The following is an 18,650-nucleotide window of genomic DNA, read 5'->3' on the forward strand; positions in this document are numbered from 1 at the left end:
ACTCCAATAAACAGCGACGACATACACGGGATCACAAATGTGCTGTATCTATTCATTGTACATAATATGTATGCATACACTTAGAGAAAATTATAATAATATTTGCTAACCACTAAATGTGATGTGAGCGGGAATCAACTGCGAGAGACATTTGTTTTCGGTAGGACCATAAGCGCGTTTGCTTGTTTCAGGTAAGGGCAGATTATAAGACGGACGGCAATGGCACATTTGAGTGTCACAAATGAGTAGTAAAAATTAACAGCTTTTCGAGACATATTTTACGTTTATTTATTTATTTTTCATTTTTTTAAAATATGATAAATGTGGCACCCTCAGTGTTTGTAGCATAGCTGTAACATGTAACTGTTATTAACATTCAATCAGGCAGTGGCTCTTACATGTGATGACTTCTGAATGTCATATAAAGTCAACTAAGATTTATTCCCATTGCTCATTACAGTCAAGAGTGTAAGTGTAAGTGTTTGCAAAAAAAAGAGAAAATTTATATTTTCATCTATAAAAGACCAAATGTATGCTAATTCAAATGGGCATACCATACTATACCAATTTAAGATATTATTTGGAAAATATAGTACTCACTATAGTACTGTACTGTTTGTTTAAATCTAAGTTTTATTATTTACTCATTTAATTTAATCACATTTTTATTGTTTATGTAATTATGTGTAAATATGTAAATATTATGTAAATATGTATTACTTATTTCAATTTTTTTTTATTTAGTTATTTATTTTCATGTATTTATTTATTTGAATATATATATTTCTTTTTTTTTTCTCTCTAAACTTTTCCATGGGCCTTTTAGCACTTCCTTGCGACCTCCTGGCGATTCCTAGAGCCCTTTTTTTTTACTACTTTAGCTGACTAACATTTTCATTTGGAGTAGTGAAAACATTTTAATAGAAAAGATCAACCTGTATGACATATGATGGTTAATATAAAAAGGCATATCCTTACATATGATGTTTTAACTCTTTCAGCATTCTGCTGTTCTGGTCTCAAGAGCTACTCTGACCAAATGGCTGTATCGAGGAGAGCATTTTATGGTGTCATTCACAGGCAGCCACTGTTATTTCCATCCACTCTCAGATGTTCAGCTATACTGAGCACCAGGAGCATCTATGAGCGAGATTACCGCAGACCGGGTCAGCCCCCAGACACCCGTTGGCCTTGGCAAAAGATACACTTTGATTTCTCCAAAGGTGTGGAGGGTATCAAGAAGCACATTGGGTTGTTGAAGGATGAGTTTGTCCAGCGCTGGACTGGACCGGAAGGAAGGCCTTTACTAGAGCACATGCTGGAACAGACCCGTGTCCAGTGGGAGTTCCGTGGGCCGGAGAGTCTCGATGAGTGGGTCGTGTCATCTGATCAGGAGATTGGGGGCCACAGTGTGGCATACATCAAACTGGGAAAGAACAACACCACGTGTTTTCTGTACGGAACTTTGTGCTCAACGCCTCCCCGTGATGGAGAGACTCGATACAGTGGATACTGCACTCTGCGCTCCAAACAACCATTGGTCAGTACAGTACATCTCTCTGTCTGATCCATAATCCGATTCCTAATTCATCATATTTCAGACGTCTTATTCATTTTCTCTTTTCTTTCTTGGTTTAATGATAAATAAAGACTGAGCTTTTCTTCTGGACTTTCTATAGTGGGTATTAAGATTATTAATGAGAATAGGTTAATGAGAAAGTTTCGATGAAATTGTAATATAATGACTTAAAGGATTAGTTCACTTTCAAATAAAAATTTCATGATAATTTACTCACCCCCATGTCATCCAAGATGTTCTTTCTTTCTTCAGTCGAAAAGAAATTAAGGCTTTTGATGAAAACATTCCAGGATTTTTCTCCATATAGTGGACTTCAATGGACTCCAAACGGTTGAAGGTCAAAATTACAGTTTCAGTGCAGCTTCAAAGGGATCTACACAATCCCAGATGAGGAATAAGGATCTTATCTAGCGAAACGATCAGTCATTTTCTAAAAAAAATTAAATAACATAAACGCTCATCTTGAACTAGCTCTCTTCTTCTTCTCTATTTGAATTCCGGCAGTGTAGACACTGCTAAGTGTATTACTGCCCTCCACAGGTCAAAGTTTGAACTAATTGTTAAATACTTGCACTAGTATATTGTATATGATAATTTAGTTCAAACTTTGACCTGTGGAGGGCAGTAATACACTTAGCAGTGTCTACACTGCTGGAATTCTAATAGAGAAGTAGAAGAAGAGAGCTAGTTCAAGACAAGCGTTTATGGTTAAAAGTATATTATTTTTTTTAGAAAATGACTGATCGTTTCGCTAGATAAGACCCTTATTCCTCATCTGGGATTGTGTAGAACGCTTTGAAGCTGCACTGAAACTGTAATTTTGACCTTCAACCGTTTGGGCTCCATTGAAGTCCACTATATGGAGAAAAAACCTGGAATGTTTTCATCAAAAAACTTAATTTCTTTTCGACTGAAGAAAGAAGGACACGAACATCTTGGATGACATGGGGGTGAGTAAATTATCATGAAATTTTTATTTGAAAGTGAAATCTTTTAATATAATGACTATAATTCAAAATTATATTTTCTGTTGTGCATTAAACTGACACACATGGCATTGAAAACATGGTTTAGACAGAATCTCGGATTTACATTACTGTTCAAAAGTTTGGGGTCAGTAAAAGAAGTCTCATATGCTCACCAAGGCTGCATTTATTTGATCAAAAATACAGTAATATTGTGAAATATTGCAATTTTATTCTTTGATGAATTGAACATTTAGAAGAACAGCATTTATTTGGAATAGAAATCTTTTGTAACATTGAAAATGTCTTTGTCACTTTTGATAAATTTAATGCATCCTTGCTGAATAAAAGTATCAATTTCTTTTTTTTTTTTTTAAATCTGATTGACCCCAAACATTTGAACAGCAATGTGTTTTCAATTTAGATTTGTGAATTCATGAAGAAAGTACACTGAAACACTATAATTCATGAGTTGTAAGGTATTTGAAGACATGAGAAATTAGAAACACAGCTTTAGAGGCTGTTATTTGCATACATTTACATACATTTAAATTTAGCAGTAAAGGGGCAATAGCATGTAATTTGACCTTTAAAATATTTCTTTCTGCTGCAGGCCTCATTTGACAGAAAAAAGCACTACGACTGGTCAAGTTTCAACACATTACACATGCGTATCCGGGGAGATGGAAGACCGTGGATGGTAAACGTGTCCGCTGAGACCTTCTTTTCTCATCAGAGAGATGACATCTACAGTTACTTCCTCTACACTAGAGGGGGACCCTACTGGCAGGATGTTAAGGCAGGTCTTAAGAAATTTACATTAATGGAGATCTAGAAGAAACTTCATCTGCAGTTCAAATGAAAGTGCATCCAACTGAATATATTAATATGAATCTCTCAAAAGTTTGGGGTCAGTAAGAAACTTTTATTCATCAAGGAAACATGATTGTTACAAAAAATCCTTTTAAAATAAATATTATTCTTTTGAACTTTAATCAAAGATTTCAGAAAAAAAAACAGTATCATGGTTTATACAAAAATATTCACTGTTTTCAACATTTATAATAAATGATTCTCGGTCACCAAATTAGCATATTAGAATGATTTCTGAAGGATCATGTGACACTGAAGACTGGAGTAATGATGCTGAAAATTCAGCTTTGCATCACAGGAATAAATTACATTTTAAAATACATTCAAATAGGGAAGTTATTACAAATTGTAATATTTCACAATATTACTGTATATATGATCAAATAAATGCCTTGGTGAGCATGAGACTTCTTTAAAAACATTTAAAAAATCTTACCAGACCCAAACTTTTGCAGTCTATATCTTTTGCTTAATAATTGTAAAACCATCACTCTATTTTACAGATCCCTTTCTCCAAGTTTTTCCTTTCCAGTCGGGGAAGAATACAGGATAACCAGCATGTCCTCTGGTTAGATAAGGTCAGCATGACTTTTGTGTTTCCTCATAGTTTATATAGTAATTGAAATGAACATCTAATCGTTTATCCTATTTCCTCTGATGATATTATTATGAGAGCATTGTGGTGCAAATTCATTATACCTCAGGTTCAAAACTTGTTTATGTGCTTTTAGGTAAAGAGTATTGGTTTTACATTGGGGGACAAAGCAGATGGCCCATTTCAGCTGGAGATTGACTTCATTGGTCTGTGTAACGACCTTGCCCACACAGAGGAGTTTGCATATGAGCTTTACAAGAGAAACCCTGAGGTCTAATTGGATTAGAGGATTCAGCAATCACAGATTACAAACACAGTGTTTTATTAATAAAAACTTTGAGGGAAAAAGTCATTGGATGTATTTTTTTAAAGGCCGGATGTCTTTTACACATACACATATATACACAAAAAAATGACATGAAAGACATAGTACAAAATGATAATTTATGAATATCGCTCAAGTTCAAATAGACATTTTGTGGGACCAACATTTAGAGTGACTATTGTTTTTATCCCAGTACAGATGTAACCATTCATACTAAATACAATTTATCAGGGCATCTCTTCACACATACATCGAAAACAAGGTTTCAAAAGTACAAAATCTATAAAATGGATAAAAGATTTTGTTTGATTACCTCACTGTAAATTAACATATGGTAATAAACAAGTTGTTACAGAAGAGTAAAAATGTACAACAGTTTGGAGCAAATCTGACCAAAGCTAAACATGTAGAAGTGAGTATTAATTGGCGAAACAGTAAAAACAATGGAGTTAGGCCATGACCAGGCCTCGTCTGGCACCCAACATCTTCTCTTTCTTCTGTTTTCGGTCTTCTGTGTGCTTGACCCGTCGCTCTTCTCTGAAGGTAAAAAAAAGCAAATAGTATTCAATGATTACCTTTCATTTCAGTCTATGAGACATAAAATTCAAATGCACACAAGTGCTTGAACTGGGGTCGGTAAGATTATATTTAATGTTCTTGAAGTCTCTTATGTTCACTGAGGTTGCATTTATTTAATCAATTACAGTACAAAAAAAAAATATTAAAACTTAAGAGATGTTTTCTGTTTTATTTAATTTTAAAATGTAATGGCAATGCTGAATTTGCACATGATCCATCAGAAATCATTCTAATATGCTGATTTGGTGCTCAAGAAATATTTTTTATTATTATCAATGTTGAAAACAGTTGTGCTTCTTAATATTTTTGTGGAAAATGTGATACTTTTTTTTTCTCCGGGATTTTTTAATGTACAAAAAGGTGAAATGAAGAGCATTTATTTAAAATAAATCTTTTAGAATTAGAAACAGAAAGAAAATTAATAAATAATAAAATATTTTAAATGTCTTTACTGTACTTTTGATCAATTTAAAGAGTTAGTTCACCCAAAAATAAAAATAATTTCGGAACGCAAATTAAGATATTTTTGTTGAAATCTGATAGCTCAGTGGATCCTACATAGCCAGCAATGACATTTCCTCTCTCAAGATCCATTAATGTACTAAAAACATATTTAAATCAGTTCATGTGAGTACAGTGGTTCTATCTTAATATTATAAAGCGACGAGAATATTTTTGGTGCACCAAAAAAAAAAAAAAAAAATAACTTATTTAGTGATGGCCAATTTCAAAACACTGCTTCAGGGAGCTTCGGAGTGTTATGAATCAGCGATTCAGAGTGCCAAAGTCATGTGATTTCAGCAGTTTGACACGCGATCCGAATCATGATTCAATACGCTGATTCATAACACTCCGAAGCTTCCTGAAGCAGTGTTTTGAAATCAGCCATCACTATAAAAGTAGTTATTTTGGTTTTTTTTGGCCCACCAAAAATATTCTCGTCGCTTTATAATATTAATATTGAACCACTGTACTCGCATGAACTGATTTAAATATGTTTTTAGTACATTTATGGATCTTCAGAGAGGAAATGTCATTGCCAGCTATGGAGGCCTCACTGAATCATCGGATTTCAACAAAAATATCTTAATCCTTTAATGTATCCTTGCCTTGATTAATAGAAGTATTAATTTCAAAAAAAAAAAAAAAAAAAAAAAAATCTTACTGACCCCAACCTTTTGAACAGCAGTGCACCTCAATGCATAACCAAAATAAGCATCTAACCTGGTTTGAACTTGGTGCTGTTTATAGTTTTTCTGGTGTGAAGGAACAGTCTGAGATTTATTAAGTGCTGTATTCTCCTGTGCATCTCCGAAAGGCTTCAGTTTTCCTGCGAAAGACGACAATGATTAGCAAGCATATACAATTCAATTCAAGAAAGCACTGCTTGACACATTAGTCCTAGGCATTAAATTATATATTTGTCTTAGTGTGGACAAACCTTTGTGTGGTTTGTAGGTGAGTGGACGAGAGAGACTGGCCTTCAGATCAAATGCGTTCTTCTTGGTGGTACCAGGTGTGACTGACACACTGTTATTACCATTGAAAACAAATGGAGTAACTCCTGCAAAAAAATAAAAAAATATTACAAATGAAACCAATGCTTCATAAAATCAATAAAAATGATCAGTGCAACACAATGGTATTACTCATACCAGGTGTTTTATTGATGGCGTTGACACTTTTATTAAGTTCAGGTTTGGTACTATAAACAATAGATTTTCTTCCTGGAGTGGAGGTGAGAGGGACAAGAGGAGACATACGAGCTGGAGTCTTTACCAGCGAACGCTTGTATTCGTTATCTTGAGTGGCCTGCGTGAACCTAGACACAGAAATGCAGCAGTTAAGTGAAAAGTCACTTTACTTTTCAATGCTTGGCTTTAGCACCTATATTAAAGGGTTAGTTCACCCAAAAATGAAAACCGCATGTCGTTCCAAACCCGCAAGACCTCCGTTCATCTTCGTAACACAAATTAAAATATTTTTGATTTAGTCAGAGAGCTTTCTGTCCCTCCATTGAAAATGTAATAAAAACATCATCAAAATAGTCCATGTGACATCAGTGGGTTAGTTAGAATTTTTTGAAGCATCGAAAATACATTTTGGTCCAAAAATAACAATAACTATGACTTTATTCAGCATTGTCTTCTCTTCCGGGTCTGTTGTCAATCTGCGTTCACGACTCCGCAGCGACGCTGCTGACGTGTTATCTGGTGCGTCCAAGCTTTGTTTACAGTCTGAGGCCGGGTTCACACCGCACGCGTCAGCAGAGCGTAAGCAGCGCATATTTTTTTGGCGTCCATGTTAACAGATGAGAGCATTCACACCACACGCAGAAGCTGCACGGCAGTGTGTTGCAGGAGCAGAGCAGAAGTAGCAGTGCAGTGATCGTTTCGGCGCTGGGTCTATTTTTGCTGCGCTGCTAACACTCAATTAAAGTGAAAGTACACCTTTGATGGACAAAATAAATCTGATTTCACACAAAAAGTGCTTAAAATGCACAGAATAAGCATATCTAGTATGTTTTAACAAGAACTGAAGTATGTCAGGAAAGGAAATTAATATTAAAAAACATTTATAGAAGATTTACTTATTTAAACTTGTTTTTAATTATTCAGTTTGGGTTAAAATATGGTATTAAAAAACTAGCCAGAAAATGAGATATATAAACATTATTTTAGATATTACACAGACAGCAATATAGGCTCTAGCATACCGAAATCAAACCCGAGTTTGCTGGCTTTTTACGCTGAGTTTGCTGTGTTGTAAGCATGTTCATGCGGCAGATGATGTAAAACACAAAGCTTACCTCATTCGTGTGCAGCAATGGATGACATGAGGCTTTTATTTATTTATTTTTATTGATTTTACGTTTATATGTGAGTTTTGTACACCTTACATGTTAACAAACTTTCAAGACTATCAAGTTTATAAATTACCAAAACTGCTGTGACGCTGTACAAACACTTCCAGTGTGAATACTCGCGCGTCTCTGCAGCTGCAATTCATGCTCACGCGCTGCTGACGCTTGCGGTGTGAACCCGGCCTGAGAGAGACCGTCGCATGCTATAATCAAAACAACCTTCGCAAACATGTCTAAGGATTGACACAGAGGAAGACTTGCATTTTTTTGCTCAGCCATATTTATTTGAACCTGAATACACGGACGAAGAACTAAGAGCGATGGAAGAAGCTCCTACACAGCAGCAACCGCTGTCACAAGCAGCGTCACTGCGAAGTTGTGAACGCGGATTGACAACAGACCCGGAAGAGAAGACAATGCTGAATAAAGTCGTAGATTTTGTTATTTTTGGACCAAAATGTATTTTCGATGCTTCAAAAACTTCTAACTAACCCACTGATGTCACATGGACTACTTTGAGGATGTTTTTATTAACTTTCTGGACATGGACAGTCTACCGTACATACATTTTCAATGGAGGGACAGAAAGCTCTCGGACTACATCTAAAATATCTTAAACTGTGTTCTGAAGATGAACGGAGGTCTTACAGGTTTGGAACGACATGAGGGTGAGTCATTAATGACAATTTTTCATTTTTGGCTGAACTAACCCTTTAAACTTAATCTCAATACTAAAGCATTATAAATGTAAGTGGATTAAAGCATACAGATGTATTTACCTGACATTGATTTTATTGGTGGTGAGGACGGTTGGCTTAAAGGTGGAGCTGTCCTTCAGTGCAGACTTGCTAGCAGACTGCTGAGTGAGCCTGCGTCTTTCTGGCACTGGTTTCTTCTCCTGCACTTCAGGACTGAAGAGAGACGCTCGGCTAGCAGGCACCTTCTAATGAGAGACAATACCAAAGTTTGATAATGATTCAGATCAACCTCTTCCAGAAATAACAAACTTGTTTGACTCAGACACAATACAACTCTCGTCCAACAAGATGTGAAATTTCTTTTCAAAGTTTTAGAAAGATGTGCCAGTTTAATTTAATTGAATAATATTTGACAAAAATTTATGATCAGGATGCATGTGAATTCAAAAATTGAATCCTGAAAGCTGATATTAGCTGACTTACAGTTTGAGCCTTTGTCTCGACCGATTTCATCAGCGTCTTTTCTGATAGTGTCTGAAATTACAAAAATAAATAAACCACTAATAAATAACACTTGGAACTCAAAATAAAAGCATAAAATCCTAAATAATACTTCAGACATATAAACTCATTCTCAAACTGGTGTTTTTTATATAATACTACTATAGTTTTTAATTAATATTTTGAATTAGCATATTTTAATGTTTATATTTAGCTTTATGTATTTGGACTAAAACTGAAAAATTAATAAAAATTAGTTTTACTTTTTATACATTTCCAGTTAGTGGTTTTAGTGCTTAAACTTATCTCAGTTAGTTGCCAAAGCAAAATTCTGAAGTTTTTCAACTAATATTTCTATTTTATTTTGTAATAACCCTAGGTTAATGTTACCTTCAGCTCCTTGACTGAATTCCTGAGCACCTCCATTTGTTTGTTCTTCCTTTGCACATAAGAATCGATGGACTCCAACTTTTTGAAATGAGCCTCATGGAGTTTCTTGAAATCTGGGAAATAGAGATTTGCAAATAAATTACTGAAAGGCAGATATCCGAATATTTGATTACAAATCGTAAATAAGCTCAGATGGAAAAGTCATCTAAACATGAAACGGTCTTTTAAATATTACAGGAACTGAAAAATATATTTTGTTTTAGCGTATAAAGTGGGAAGGATCTTATTACTAGGAGTAGTCGGCCGCAGCGTAGGTTTCCTCTTCATCAGACCTTCATGACGGGGGATTTTACCCACCGTTCTTCTCCCCACACCTACAAAATATACATATTAAAAGTCATCACCGAATACAAGCACAACTAATAAATAACCTCCTCAACCTCCCTCATCTATTAGACTGTAATTAAAAGGCTAATTAATAATATCTTCTCTCCGTGAGAAACTTAAAATGGAATATAATTCTTAAAGCCTCACCTTTCACACTTGACTCTGTAGGAGCATCTTCAGAGTCTGGTTTGGGTTCCCCAGATTCTAGAGCTTTCTCCAAAGCATCCTTTTTAGTGGAAATTTCAGGGGGAATCAGAGAGGAGGAAAGCTTGGCTGAGGACACCTTCCTTCTCTTGGAGCCCCTTCGGCTCTCCTCTTGTGCCTGCTTCTCTTCAGTCTAAATATTACATATAAAAAAATGAGTTACAAAACGTTTATATATTAGAATAAAAGATGAAACAGTATGTATTGAAAATAAAAATCTTATATCATTTGCTCATGTATACCTGAGCAGTTACAGGTGTGGAGTCACTGAGCTTCCTCTTGGCAGTGCGGCCTTTTCCTCGGCGCTCGGTCACAAACGTTGCCGTGTGCGCGCTTTGCTCGTCCACGGGCGGAACAGCATCGTGCGCGTCGGCGATGGCCGCATCATTTCCCTGCAAACAATGCAGTGTTGCTTGTTAATGCGAATATTCACATTTCAAACAGATTATAGTTGACAATATGCAAAGATATTACTCACATTCTCCGATGTCTGCTGTTGCTGTTTTGAAAAATGCTCTTTTAAAGCTTTCAGCAGCTTTTCAGCCTAAAAGCAATTAAAATCAAGCATTTAGAAAATATAAACCCTACAACCACAAACTAAGCTTTGTGCTTTAGTGCAGAAATAGAGATACAGATCGTTTAGTACACATGGGTTGGCTGCATGTAACGTAAACAAAACTGCATCACTTTAACTCAGTAAACGCGATTTACCTTCATATTCGCTTTCATTCCCACTTCTTTAGCGAGGCGCTGCAATTCCGCATATTTAAGCGAGTCCAAATCCATATTGTGGATAAACTTAATGTAGAATGCAGAAATATAACGTAATCTCGACTCTCTGGTGTACAGATCGGTTTGTTTAGGTGTGATTGCCGTTTGAAAAATACCGCGTTTCAAAAACAGACTCTCCGTTAGATGATTAGCTGAGAAGCCCATGACGACACTCCACTACATCCAATAAGAAGCGGCGTTTATGTCTCGCTGGTTTTGATTGGCTTAAAGGCTTCGTCAAAGGCGGGGCTTGAGTGAGCGGTTTAGGGCGCCACCTAAAGTTCAAGCCAATAAATGAGTTGCGTCTTTTGAACTTGTGTGAGCCGAGCAGAGCAAGAACAAAAGTTGCTAAAGTAATAATGTCGAAGAGTACTCGAAGTTTGCTCGAAAGCTCTTATGATATCGGTCCATGTGACTCGACACAGACTAGCTCAATTGCAGATCAGTTAAGAGCGGTGAAGGACAGAGAAATCTGTATGGTAGACTATAGGAACTGCAGTGTTCTCCAGTGCATGACATGCAACACAGTGCTTGGAGACTCTCTCGGCATCTGCGGGGAAGTCCAGAGCCTCCAGAGTATCATTTGTTTGAGTAAGTTGAGGTTTAGCGAATTTTAAAAGCATGCAGACGAAAAACTGTGTAGATGTTGAAAATGTGTGTAAAATACACCAAACACGTGTTTGTCTTGTTATAACCACTACAAAGACATCTGAATCTTTCCCTTTGCAGATGTTACTGAGGATGTGAGGGTGAGTGAAAAGCTGGAGATGAGTTTGAACAGTCATCTGGCTTCCTCGTAAGTATTGCTCTCTATTGATCTCAGCTCATGTCCAACATGGATGTCCCATCATCATCATCATGTGATTTCTCTGTCTGTAGCACCTACCAAGTCCTCCACTGTGCTGGTTGCCATGGTACTATTGGCCTGGTTCTTCACTCCACCCCAGAGCACCTGTCTGCTTTACGAAACCTCTTCCTTTTACGAAAAGAGCTGATAAGCTGGTGGGAATAGTTTGTATTAATGTGAACACAAACAATATTGATGTAACAAATAACATGAAGGATTTACATGTCAGATTTTTTTTAAAGGATTAGTTCACTTTCAAATATTTTTTTTTTTTTTTTGATAATTTACTCACCCCCATGTCATCCAAGATGTTTATGTCTTTCTTCAGTCAAAAAGAAATTAAGGTTTTTGATGAAAACATTCCAGGATTATTCTCATTATAGTGGACTTCAATGGACTCCAAATGGTTGAAGGTCAAAATAAAAACCGTTTCAGTGCAGCTTCAAAGGGCTCTATGCGATCCAGGCGAGGAATAAGAGTCTTATCTAGTGAAACAATTGGTCGTTTTCTAAAAAGAAATTTTAAAAATGTTTTAACCATTAATGCTCGTCTTGAACTAGCTCTCTTCTTAAGTTTGAACTAAATTCTCATATACAATATGCTTGTGTAAGTATAAAACAATTAGTTCAAACTTTGACCTGTGGAGAAGAAGAGAACTAGTTTAAGATGAGTGTTTGTGGTTAAAACATAATTTTACTAAACAAAATAATTTTACTTTTTTAGAAAATGAGCGATCATTTCACTAGATAAGACTCTTATTCCTCGTTTGGTATAATTTAAAGCCCTTTGAAGCTGCACTAAAACTGTAATTTTGACCTTCAACTGTTTGGAGTCCATTGAAGTCCACTATAATGAGAATAATCCTGGAATGTTTTCATCAAAAACCTTAATTTCTTTTCGACTGACGAAAGAAAGTCATGAACATCTTGAATGACATGGGGGTGAGTAAATTATCAGAAATTTAATTTGAAAGTGGACTAATCCTTTAATGTTGCATTACTTTATTATGATAGCCATATTATTTTTTAATTTTTTTTTAGTTACATGCTAAGAAGTGGCACATGTGTTAAAGCCTCCAAAATCAACTTCAAACACAGACTCATCGACAAATCTATTAAAGAGGTTTGTATTTATGTTCTCATGCATTCACTGCTTATTGTACAGAAGGAGAGCAACAGTATATTCTATTAAGTTATATTTTACAGCTGCTCAAGTTCAACTGAGTTGATTGAACATTGTGGATTTTTCTTCTTTTTCTAGCTGAAGCAGGATTTAGAAGCTCAGTTGAAGCAGGTGAAAATTCTGGAGGGAATGATGGAGAAATTGTGCACACACAATGTAGACTAAAGAAATGGCAAGCATGGAATATGTACAGGTTTCTTGTTGTAACAGTGTTGAAATAAAGTATTTTTGTATGATGTATTGAATAGGAGTTTGGTTCTTGGTTACTATGTGTTGCATTTATTTATTTTATGATAAAGAATATATTGTTGTAATACTGCAGGAAAAAAGTCTACTGTGATTTCTTACACTACTGAATAATATAACACTGAAGAAAGGAAACCACACATTTTATGATTGGCACCATGCTGCTTTTTTATTGCTAAAATTTCATATTTTTGTACAAAATCATGCGGGGTGCATCTGTAGTGCATAGATCAGACTAAGCATAGAGTTTCACATTCAGAGGCAAAATCAGCAACACAAATCAGGTCAGCAAAGCATAGAAACGTATTATTTAAACTGAATTATTTGCATTGAACAAGAATAAGTCATCAAATTTTATTTTATTTTTCTCCATTTAAACTCACAATTGTTAAGGCTTTGCTAAAACTTACTGTATCCGACTTTGCCTCGAATCACAGACTCATAACAATTTGATTTTCATCATACAATACTCAAATCCAAAAGTAACATTTCTTAATGAATACATCTGTGAATAATTTACAGTAGAGATAAACCTTTGGGATTTCATGCATTTGAAAAAGAAAGTCACAACATTAGTCCACTCATAGATTTAGTTTTATCACATTTCTGCATAAATATGTTCAAGCAAAGCTCAATTATTGCATGCAGCACAAAACATTTCTTATCCACTTCTACCATGCATCAGCAAATGTTATTTTTTGCACTCTTATTAAAAATACACGTTAATTCCCAAATGGATCCTCTCCGTTTTGTGGTATATTCTATTTACCCAGGATTTCTTGATATAATGAATCATCAGTGTCACAAACTGCTACCCAGAACACTGCTCATATTGCTGTCAATGAAAATAAGCTGTAAATAAGCATACAGCTTATGTGCGTTCCACAATGGTTTGTATGTAAACATGCAAAGTCAATAGAAGGGCATAGGCCCTGCATATCTATATGTATATATATTTCCTATCTACTTTCTTCCACCTGTCCTAAAAAAAATCCTTTATATTAATATTTGTCACACCCTCAGTGCTACCTTCATATATTTATTTGGTGTAAGTGAACAATGGGGCTGTTTTGTACTACGAAATGTAAATAGTTCCATATGAGCAATGGACTGTTCGTTTAAAAACACTTACTACACTCACAAATATGCTACAGATTTCTATTTCACAAACACCACTGAACTGTTCTGACACTATAATTCATGCATAAACTGATTATTGCTTCTAAATCATGAACGTAATACACATAATGGCTTGCATATCTTCGAGTATATTTAAAAATATAGTTTGCATTCCAGTCATTGAGGTATTTATCTACATTACAATGCTTTGATAATTGCTTTATGCCACTTAATATTCTACATGTTACTTTAAAATCGAGAGTTTCTGCTACTAGGAATAATCAACCCACAGCTCTAGTCTGAGACAATAATACCTGATGGAGAATGCGATATTAGAGGTATGAATACAAACACAGTTCTAGGTTACCCTTTCTAATCAGAAGAGAGTACTGTATTCTCCTATTATTACAGACCAAATAAAACTTTCAGGATGTACCATTTTAGCAAAAGTCTTTGTTTTCATAATAAGGAATTGTCTTGAAACGGGTATCGAATGAAATTCTTCAACACCTGTAATATCGACTAATTTTTTAAAGACTCGTTTTGATCCAAGTCGACTATTTTGGGCCCAGAACGTAATTTTTCACAGTACAAACTAGGACAAACTCACACAGTGCTTATGAAACATATACATGTATTTCAACATGGCTAGCCGCACGTCAATACCAACCGCCATTGTTCTAATCCTCAGCATGCTACAACACATTATTGTAAACTAATAGTGATTACCCATGAATAAACAACCGTGTGTGTCAATTAAAACTAAAACAAACTCTGCACAAGTGAAAATGACTCACCTAGCCGCCTCTTAATCAAATCGATCAAGTTGTGGATGCTGCATTCATGGTGGTTACTAACTAAATCTTTGTCAGCCTAATTTATTTTCTAAACGACTTATTATAGCATATACTGAATGTCACTACGACTATTAAACTCAGCAAGCATCGCTACCGTACATGCATGGCCACGTTTATGCTGGCACTACAAATCCCGCCACCTTAAAGCAAGCGGATGAAACTATACATCATTTAATGGAAGACATTGGTGATTTTGTTGTTTTTGCGAACAACTTGTCACTTGTTTGTACAATATACATATTCATCTCAAAACAAGACAAAGGAAAGAAACAAATATTGCACATTTCCCACACTGAGGCCTCACTACTCTTCCTCCATGAAAATTCTTACTGCGTACATAACACCTTTATTTCTACCAATCCATATGATAGAAACTACTGTACAAACAAAACAAAAATTGGGTACATTTTCTCATTACAGATGAAGTTAAATTCCTATTTTCAAAGTGCACTGTAGCTGAGGATGGAGCACAGGCTGTGTCAGATACCCAGAGACCAAAACATACTAAATTATAAGCAACTATTCTCAAACGTTGTGACCAGGGAATAATATGTAGCCATTCTACTGCCTTTCTTCAGGCCTAATGAGAAGGAGAACAATGAGAATGTTACTGTTTTCTCCTGGAGAACAAATAGGACAAATATACAACCAGTGAACTATAAGGTCTCTATATTATGTGTGTGATATTCCTACACCTATTAATAAGGTAATGTACATGAAAAGAAACATCACTCCACTTCTATCGGATTACCAAACCATTTAACAGACAATGACTATATTTATATAACGGCGAGAAAAAAAAAATCTGAATATTGTTTGATTAGAGCGCTTGCTGTGTGGGTCTGAGCTGTGGTAACTTCTGAGGTAGTAAAATAATTATATTTCATTATGTCCTGCATCTTATCAGCACCCCACCCCCACTAGAAAGGTTTAACTGTGGAATTTATAACGCTTATGCTTGGGTCAGTGTGCCACTGTCTATCTTGGTATGTCAGTACAAGTAGACAGAAAACATGAAAGAATGGTTTTGCTAAAGCACCAATATGAGTTCTAAATTAAGAGAACAAACAAAAAATGAAGAGAGCTTTCTGTCTACAGTTTGTCGTCTCATTTTCAGGCATTTTCAAAATCTAAATAAATAGCAAGTGGTGCTTTAAACCTTGTAGGTTTAAAGCTAAACTAAGTTATGGAAAGAGTCAATTGAGAGACAGGAGCTTTTAAAAAGAGACGCTTCTAGGCACTTAGTCTGCAGATAATAAAATTGTTGGATGAAGCTACTTCATCTTGCTTGCATGCTTTAGTTTTTAAATGTGCATTTGTTTTACCTGCAAAGCAAGTGCGCTTTTGATATTTCCATTTTCAATTTATTTTAACTCAACCTGCAACTATATAAATAGTCCACTGGATTTATTTATAACAAATATGACCAGACAATGGTTCTGTACTGTGGCACAATCATGCTGTTATTTTTTTGGACATATGAAGAGTTTATGGTTCTTTGATGAATAAAAACAACTTCAGTTGTCATCTTCAAAGTGCAGAGATGATATGTTCATAGACCAGGGAGAGTTGGTATGCTGAACAAACCCTTCCCTGAAATAACGCTGGAGGAAAGTATCAACTTATCGGGATGGAGGGCAGTTTGAAGAACGAAGACAAGACGGTCTCATCTGCAGAGAAGGCAAGAAAGTGCCCAACAATGACAATTTAGATTACTCGATTTCAATAAATATGTGTTATATGTTTTTATATATATATATATTGATTATTAAATTCCAAGATCGATCTTTTAGTCTATGCTGTTTTCTGTTGATGCATGAACAAAACTTCACTAAATGATATTTGTGTCAGCCGCCCATTCAATAAGCTTTGGTACTTTTGATAGTAATTTTTAATGTGGCGTGACCAAAGGTACTTTGAAGAAACATACAGTACCTGAAATGTCTCGAAATCGCTCATTCATCATTGTTTCAAACTCAGAAACAATGATTGAGCAATGATTATGTCACATCACATTACATTTACATCAGGAAAGGCATTTAAATGTCCATAGAAAAAAAAAACTAAATTGCTAAATATATGTACTATAACACAAATTCATTCATTATGTTTTTACTTAACCTGTTATAGTGATGTCTTATTTTAATATTATAGTGACAGGGTTGCTTGTGTATATTACGGATTTAGTTGAGAGAGACTTGAGAATTGACATGTACTGTAGCCTACCTGAAATATCTAGAAATTAATTGAATCAAATTAAATCAAGAGTTTGTAAAGCTGAAGCGAATGAAATCTGTGTAAATACACAGCCTACAAAGAAGTATCTTGTGTTATTTCTTCTGCACAAACTGACCTACCTGGTCATGTCTTCCTTTCAGGCTGTTCCTTTCTCTTCTTGTCATGACATATGAGGGGCACTGTTTTGATAAGACAAAGCAGGTTAATTAATATCTGCATTTTCATTTAACAATGTAGCCATTAGTTCTAGTGCACTTATGGAAGGGATAGACAAAGTAGCTTGAAAGAACAATGAAAATTAATATTAATGCACAACCAAATGATGTGAATCTCGACTCCTGCACAATGCATGACCATCTACCGAGTGACGCAAGTGCTGGAATGCGAAACTGCAACACAAAGATTAGACAAAGCCAAGCTCTTGTAGTACATGCCAGGACTCATCGTGCACTCACCGTCTCCGGTGATCTCGTGCTGGTTTGGAAGCGAGTGAACTGGAGCGAAAAGTCATCTCCATCATAATTGTTGGTTGAAATACAACGGGCCAGGCTCTGAAATGTTCGGTGAGCCTGGCCCCGCTGCACTGCTGCGGCAGTGAACTGCACGCTACGCCATTTCAGTCCCGTGTGCTGCTGCTGCTGCAGCGTTCTTCCGGCGCGCACCCGTGCGCATCGATGTCTGCGCTCTGATTGGACAGACGAGCGATCCGTCAGACGAGAAACACCCGCCCTCTTGAACAATAACAGACACAAGGGTACAGGACAGGTGGAGGAATATTTTTTATATAGCTAAGCTATATTAATGAACAATGAACAACACCATTATGAATAACAAACAAGAGAAAGGGAGGAAAACGGGGAAAAATGCCACAGGGAATCAAAAACAGGATGAAAAAAGTGAATCATTCACATGAATATTTAGGAAAACTTCCAAATATTTAAAGTCTTGATGGCTTTAAAGTCTGTTATGCTCACCAAGGCTGCATTTATTTGATAAAAAAAAACAGTAATATTTTGGAATATTACTAATGATTAATTTTTAATTTATTTAAAAAATATTATTTATTCCTGTGATGGCAAAGTCTTCAGTGTCACATGATCCTTCAGAAATTACTCTAATATGCTGATTTGGTGCTCAAGAAATATTTCTTATTGCTATCAATGCTGAAAATGAATGTGCTGCTTAATATTTTCGGAAACCATGGTACATTGTTAGGATTATTTTATGAATAGAATGCATTATTTGAAGTATTTTTTTTTTTTTTTTTTTTTTTTTTTGTAGTAAATATTGTAAGATGTTTACTGACACTTTTGATCAATTTAATGAATCCTTGCTGGTTGCCAGCCACCGTTAAAAACCAAAAAGAAGAAGAAACTTTTTTCTTTTATTTATTTCTTTTTTTTAAAAACTCACTGACCCCAAACATTTGAA

General features: G+C 35.5%; 3 protein-coding genes and 1 long non-coding RNA gene across 5 annotated transcripts; 2 read left to right on the top strand and 2 right to left on the bottom strand.

The window, feature by feature from the left end:
- The first annotated feature begins 2 nt into the window (after nucleotides 1-2).
- On the top strand, nucleotides 3-4,365 carry ndufaf1 (NADH:ubiquinone oxidoreductase complex assembly factor 1). 2 transcript variants are annotated; one of them, XM_067386559.1, is made up of 5 exons: nucleotides 3-191; nucleotides 1,002-1,540; nucleotides 3,158-3,343; nucleotides 3,921-3,995; nucleotides 4,149-4,359. In XM_067386559.1, exons 2-5 carry the CDS (start codon nucleotides 1,040-1,042, stop codon nucleotides 4,287-4,289), a joined length of 903 nt encoding a protein of 300 aa, XP_067242660.1. In that variant the 5' UTR covers nucleotides 3-191; nucleotides 1,002-1,039; the 3' UTR covers nucleotides 4,290-4,359. The 2 variants fall into 2 exon arrangements, with proteins under 2 accessions (XP_067242660.1, XP_067242661.1); XM_067386560.1 differs by lacking the exon at nucleotides 3-191 and adding an exon at nucleotides 368-474 and having other exon boundaries at nucleotides 4,149-4,365.
- Nucleotides 4,366-4,746: 381 nt separating this feature from the next.
- nusap1 (nucleolar and spindle associated protein 1) lies at nucleotides 4,747-11,034 on the bottom strand. Its single transcript, XM_067386552.1, has 12 exons — nucleotides 10,671-11,034; nucleotides 10,438-10,503; nucleotides 10,202-10,351; nucleotides 9,903-10,092; nucleotides 9,659-9,742; nucleotides 9,369-9,481; nucleotides 8,961-9,011; nucleotides 8,559-8,722; nucleotides 6,572-6,738; nucleotides 6,358-6,480; nucleotides 6,141-6,246; nucleotides 4,747-4,874 (listed from the first exon to the last, which is right to left on the bottom strand). The coding sequence occupies exons 1-12, from the start codon at nucleotides 10,893-10,895 to the stop codon at nucleotides 4,787-4,789; spliced, it is 1,527 nt and encodes a 508-aa protein (XP_067242653.1). The 5' UTR covers nucleotides 10,896-11,034; the 3' UTR covers nucleotides 4,747-4,786.
- Nucleotides 10,973-13,036, top strand: oip5 (opa interacting protein 5). The gene is made up of 5 exons (XM_067386566.1): nucleotides 10,973-11,321; nucleotides 11,460-11,526; nucleotides 11,610-11,732; nucleotides 12,618-12,699; nucleotides 12,838-13,036. The coding sequence occupies exons 1-5, from the start codon at nucleotides 11,090-11,092 to the stop codon at nucleotides 12,922-12,924; spliced, it is 591 nt and encodes a 196-aa protein (XP_067242667.1). The 5' UTR covers nucleotides 10,973-11,089; the 3' UTR covers nucleotides 12,925-13,036.
- A 101-nt stretch (nucleotides 13,037-13,137) lies between these two features.
- LOC137020685 (uncharacterized) lies at nucleotides 13,138-17,848 on the bottom strand. The gene is made up of 3 exons (XR_010895214.1): nucleotides 17,675-17,848; nucleotides 17,339-17,398; nucleotides 13,138-16,651 (listed from the first exon to the last, which is right to left on the bottom strand). It is a non-coding gene; the product is annotated as an uncharacterized lncRNA (long non-coding RNA).
- Nucleotides 17,849-18,650: the final 802 nt, after the last annotated feature.

Source organism: Chanodichthys erythropterus, chromosome 5 (genome assembly GCF_024489055.1).
Source record: "Chanodichthys erythropterus isolate Z2021 chromosome 5, ASM2448905v1, whole genome shotgun sequence".
In the NCBI taxonomy this organism is placed as follows: Eukaryota; Metazoa; Chordata; class Actinopteri; order Cypriniformes; family Xenocyprididae; genus Chanodichthys; species Chanodichthys erythropterus.

Bases quoted from the DNA above. Each gene is read 5' to 3' on its own strand.
- nusap1 (XM_067386552.1), bottom strand. From the start codon at position 10,895: ATGGGCTTCTCAGCTAATCATCTAACGGAGAGTCTGTTTTTGAAACGC. The intron at 10,504-10,670 runs GTAAATCGCGTT...AATTGCTTTTAG, and splicing joins GAATGAAAGCGAATATGAAG to GCTGAAAAGCTGCTGAAAGC. The intron at 10,352-10,437 runs GTGAGTAATATC...CATTGTTTGCAG, and splicing joins AACAGCAGACATCGGAGAAT to GGAAATGATGCGGCCATCGC.
- oip5 (XM_067386566.1), top strand. From the start codon at position 11,090: ATGTCGAAGAGTACTCGAAGTTTGCTCGAAAGCTCTTATGATATCGGT. The intron at 11,733-12,617 runs GTGGGAATAGTT...ATTTTTTTTTAG, and splicing joins CGAAAAGAGCTGATAAGCTG to TTACATGCTAAGAAGTGGCA. The intron at 12,700-12,837 runs GTTTGTATTTAT...TTCTTTTTCTAG, and splicing joins TCGACAAATCTATTAAAGAG to CTGAAGCAGGATTTAGAAGC.
- ndufaf1 (XM_067386559.1), top strand. From the start codon at position 1,040: ATGGCTGTATCGAGGAGAGCATTTTATGGTGTCATTCACAGGCAGCCA. The intron at 3,344-3,920 runs GCAGGTCTTAAG...TCTATTTTACAG, and splicing joins CCTACTGGCAGGATGTTAAG to ATCCCTTTCTCCAAGTTTTT. The intron at 3,996-4,148 runs GTCAGCATGACT...ATGTGCTTTTAG, and splicing joins ATGTCCTCTGGTTAGATAAG to GTAAAGAGTATTGGTTTTAC.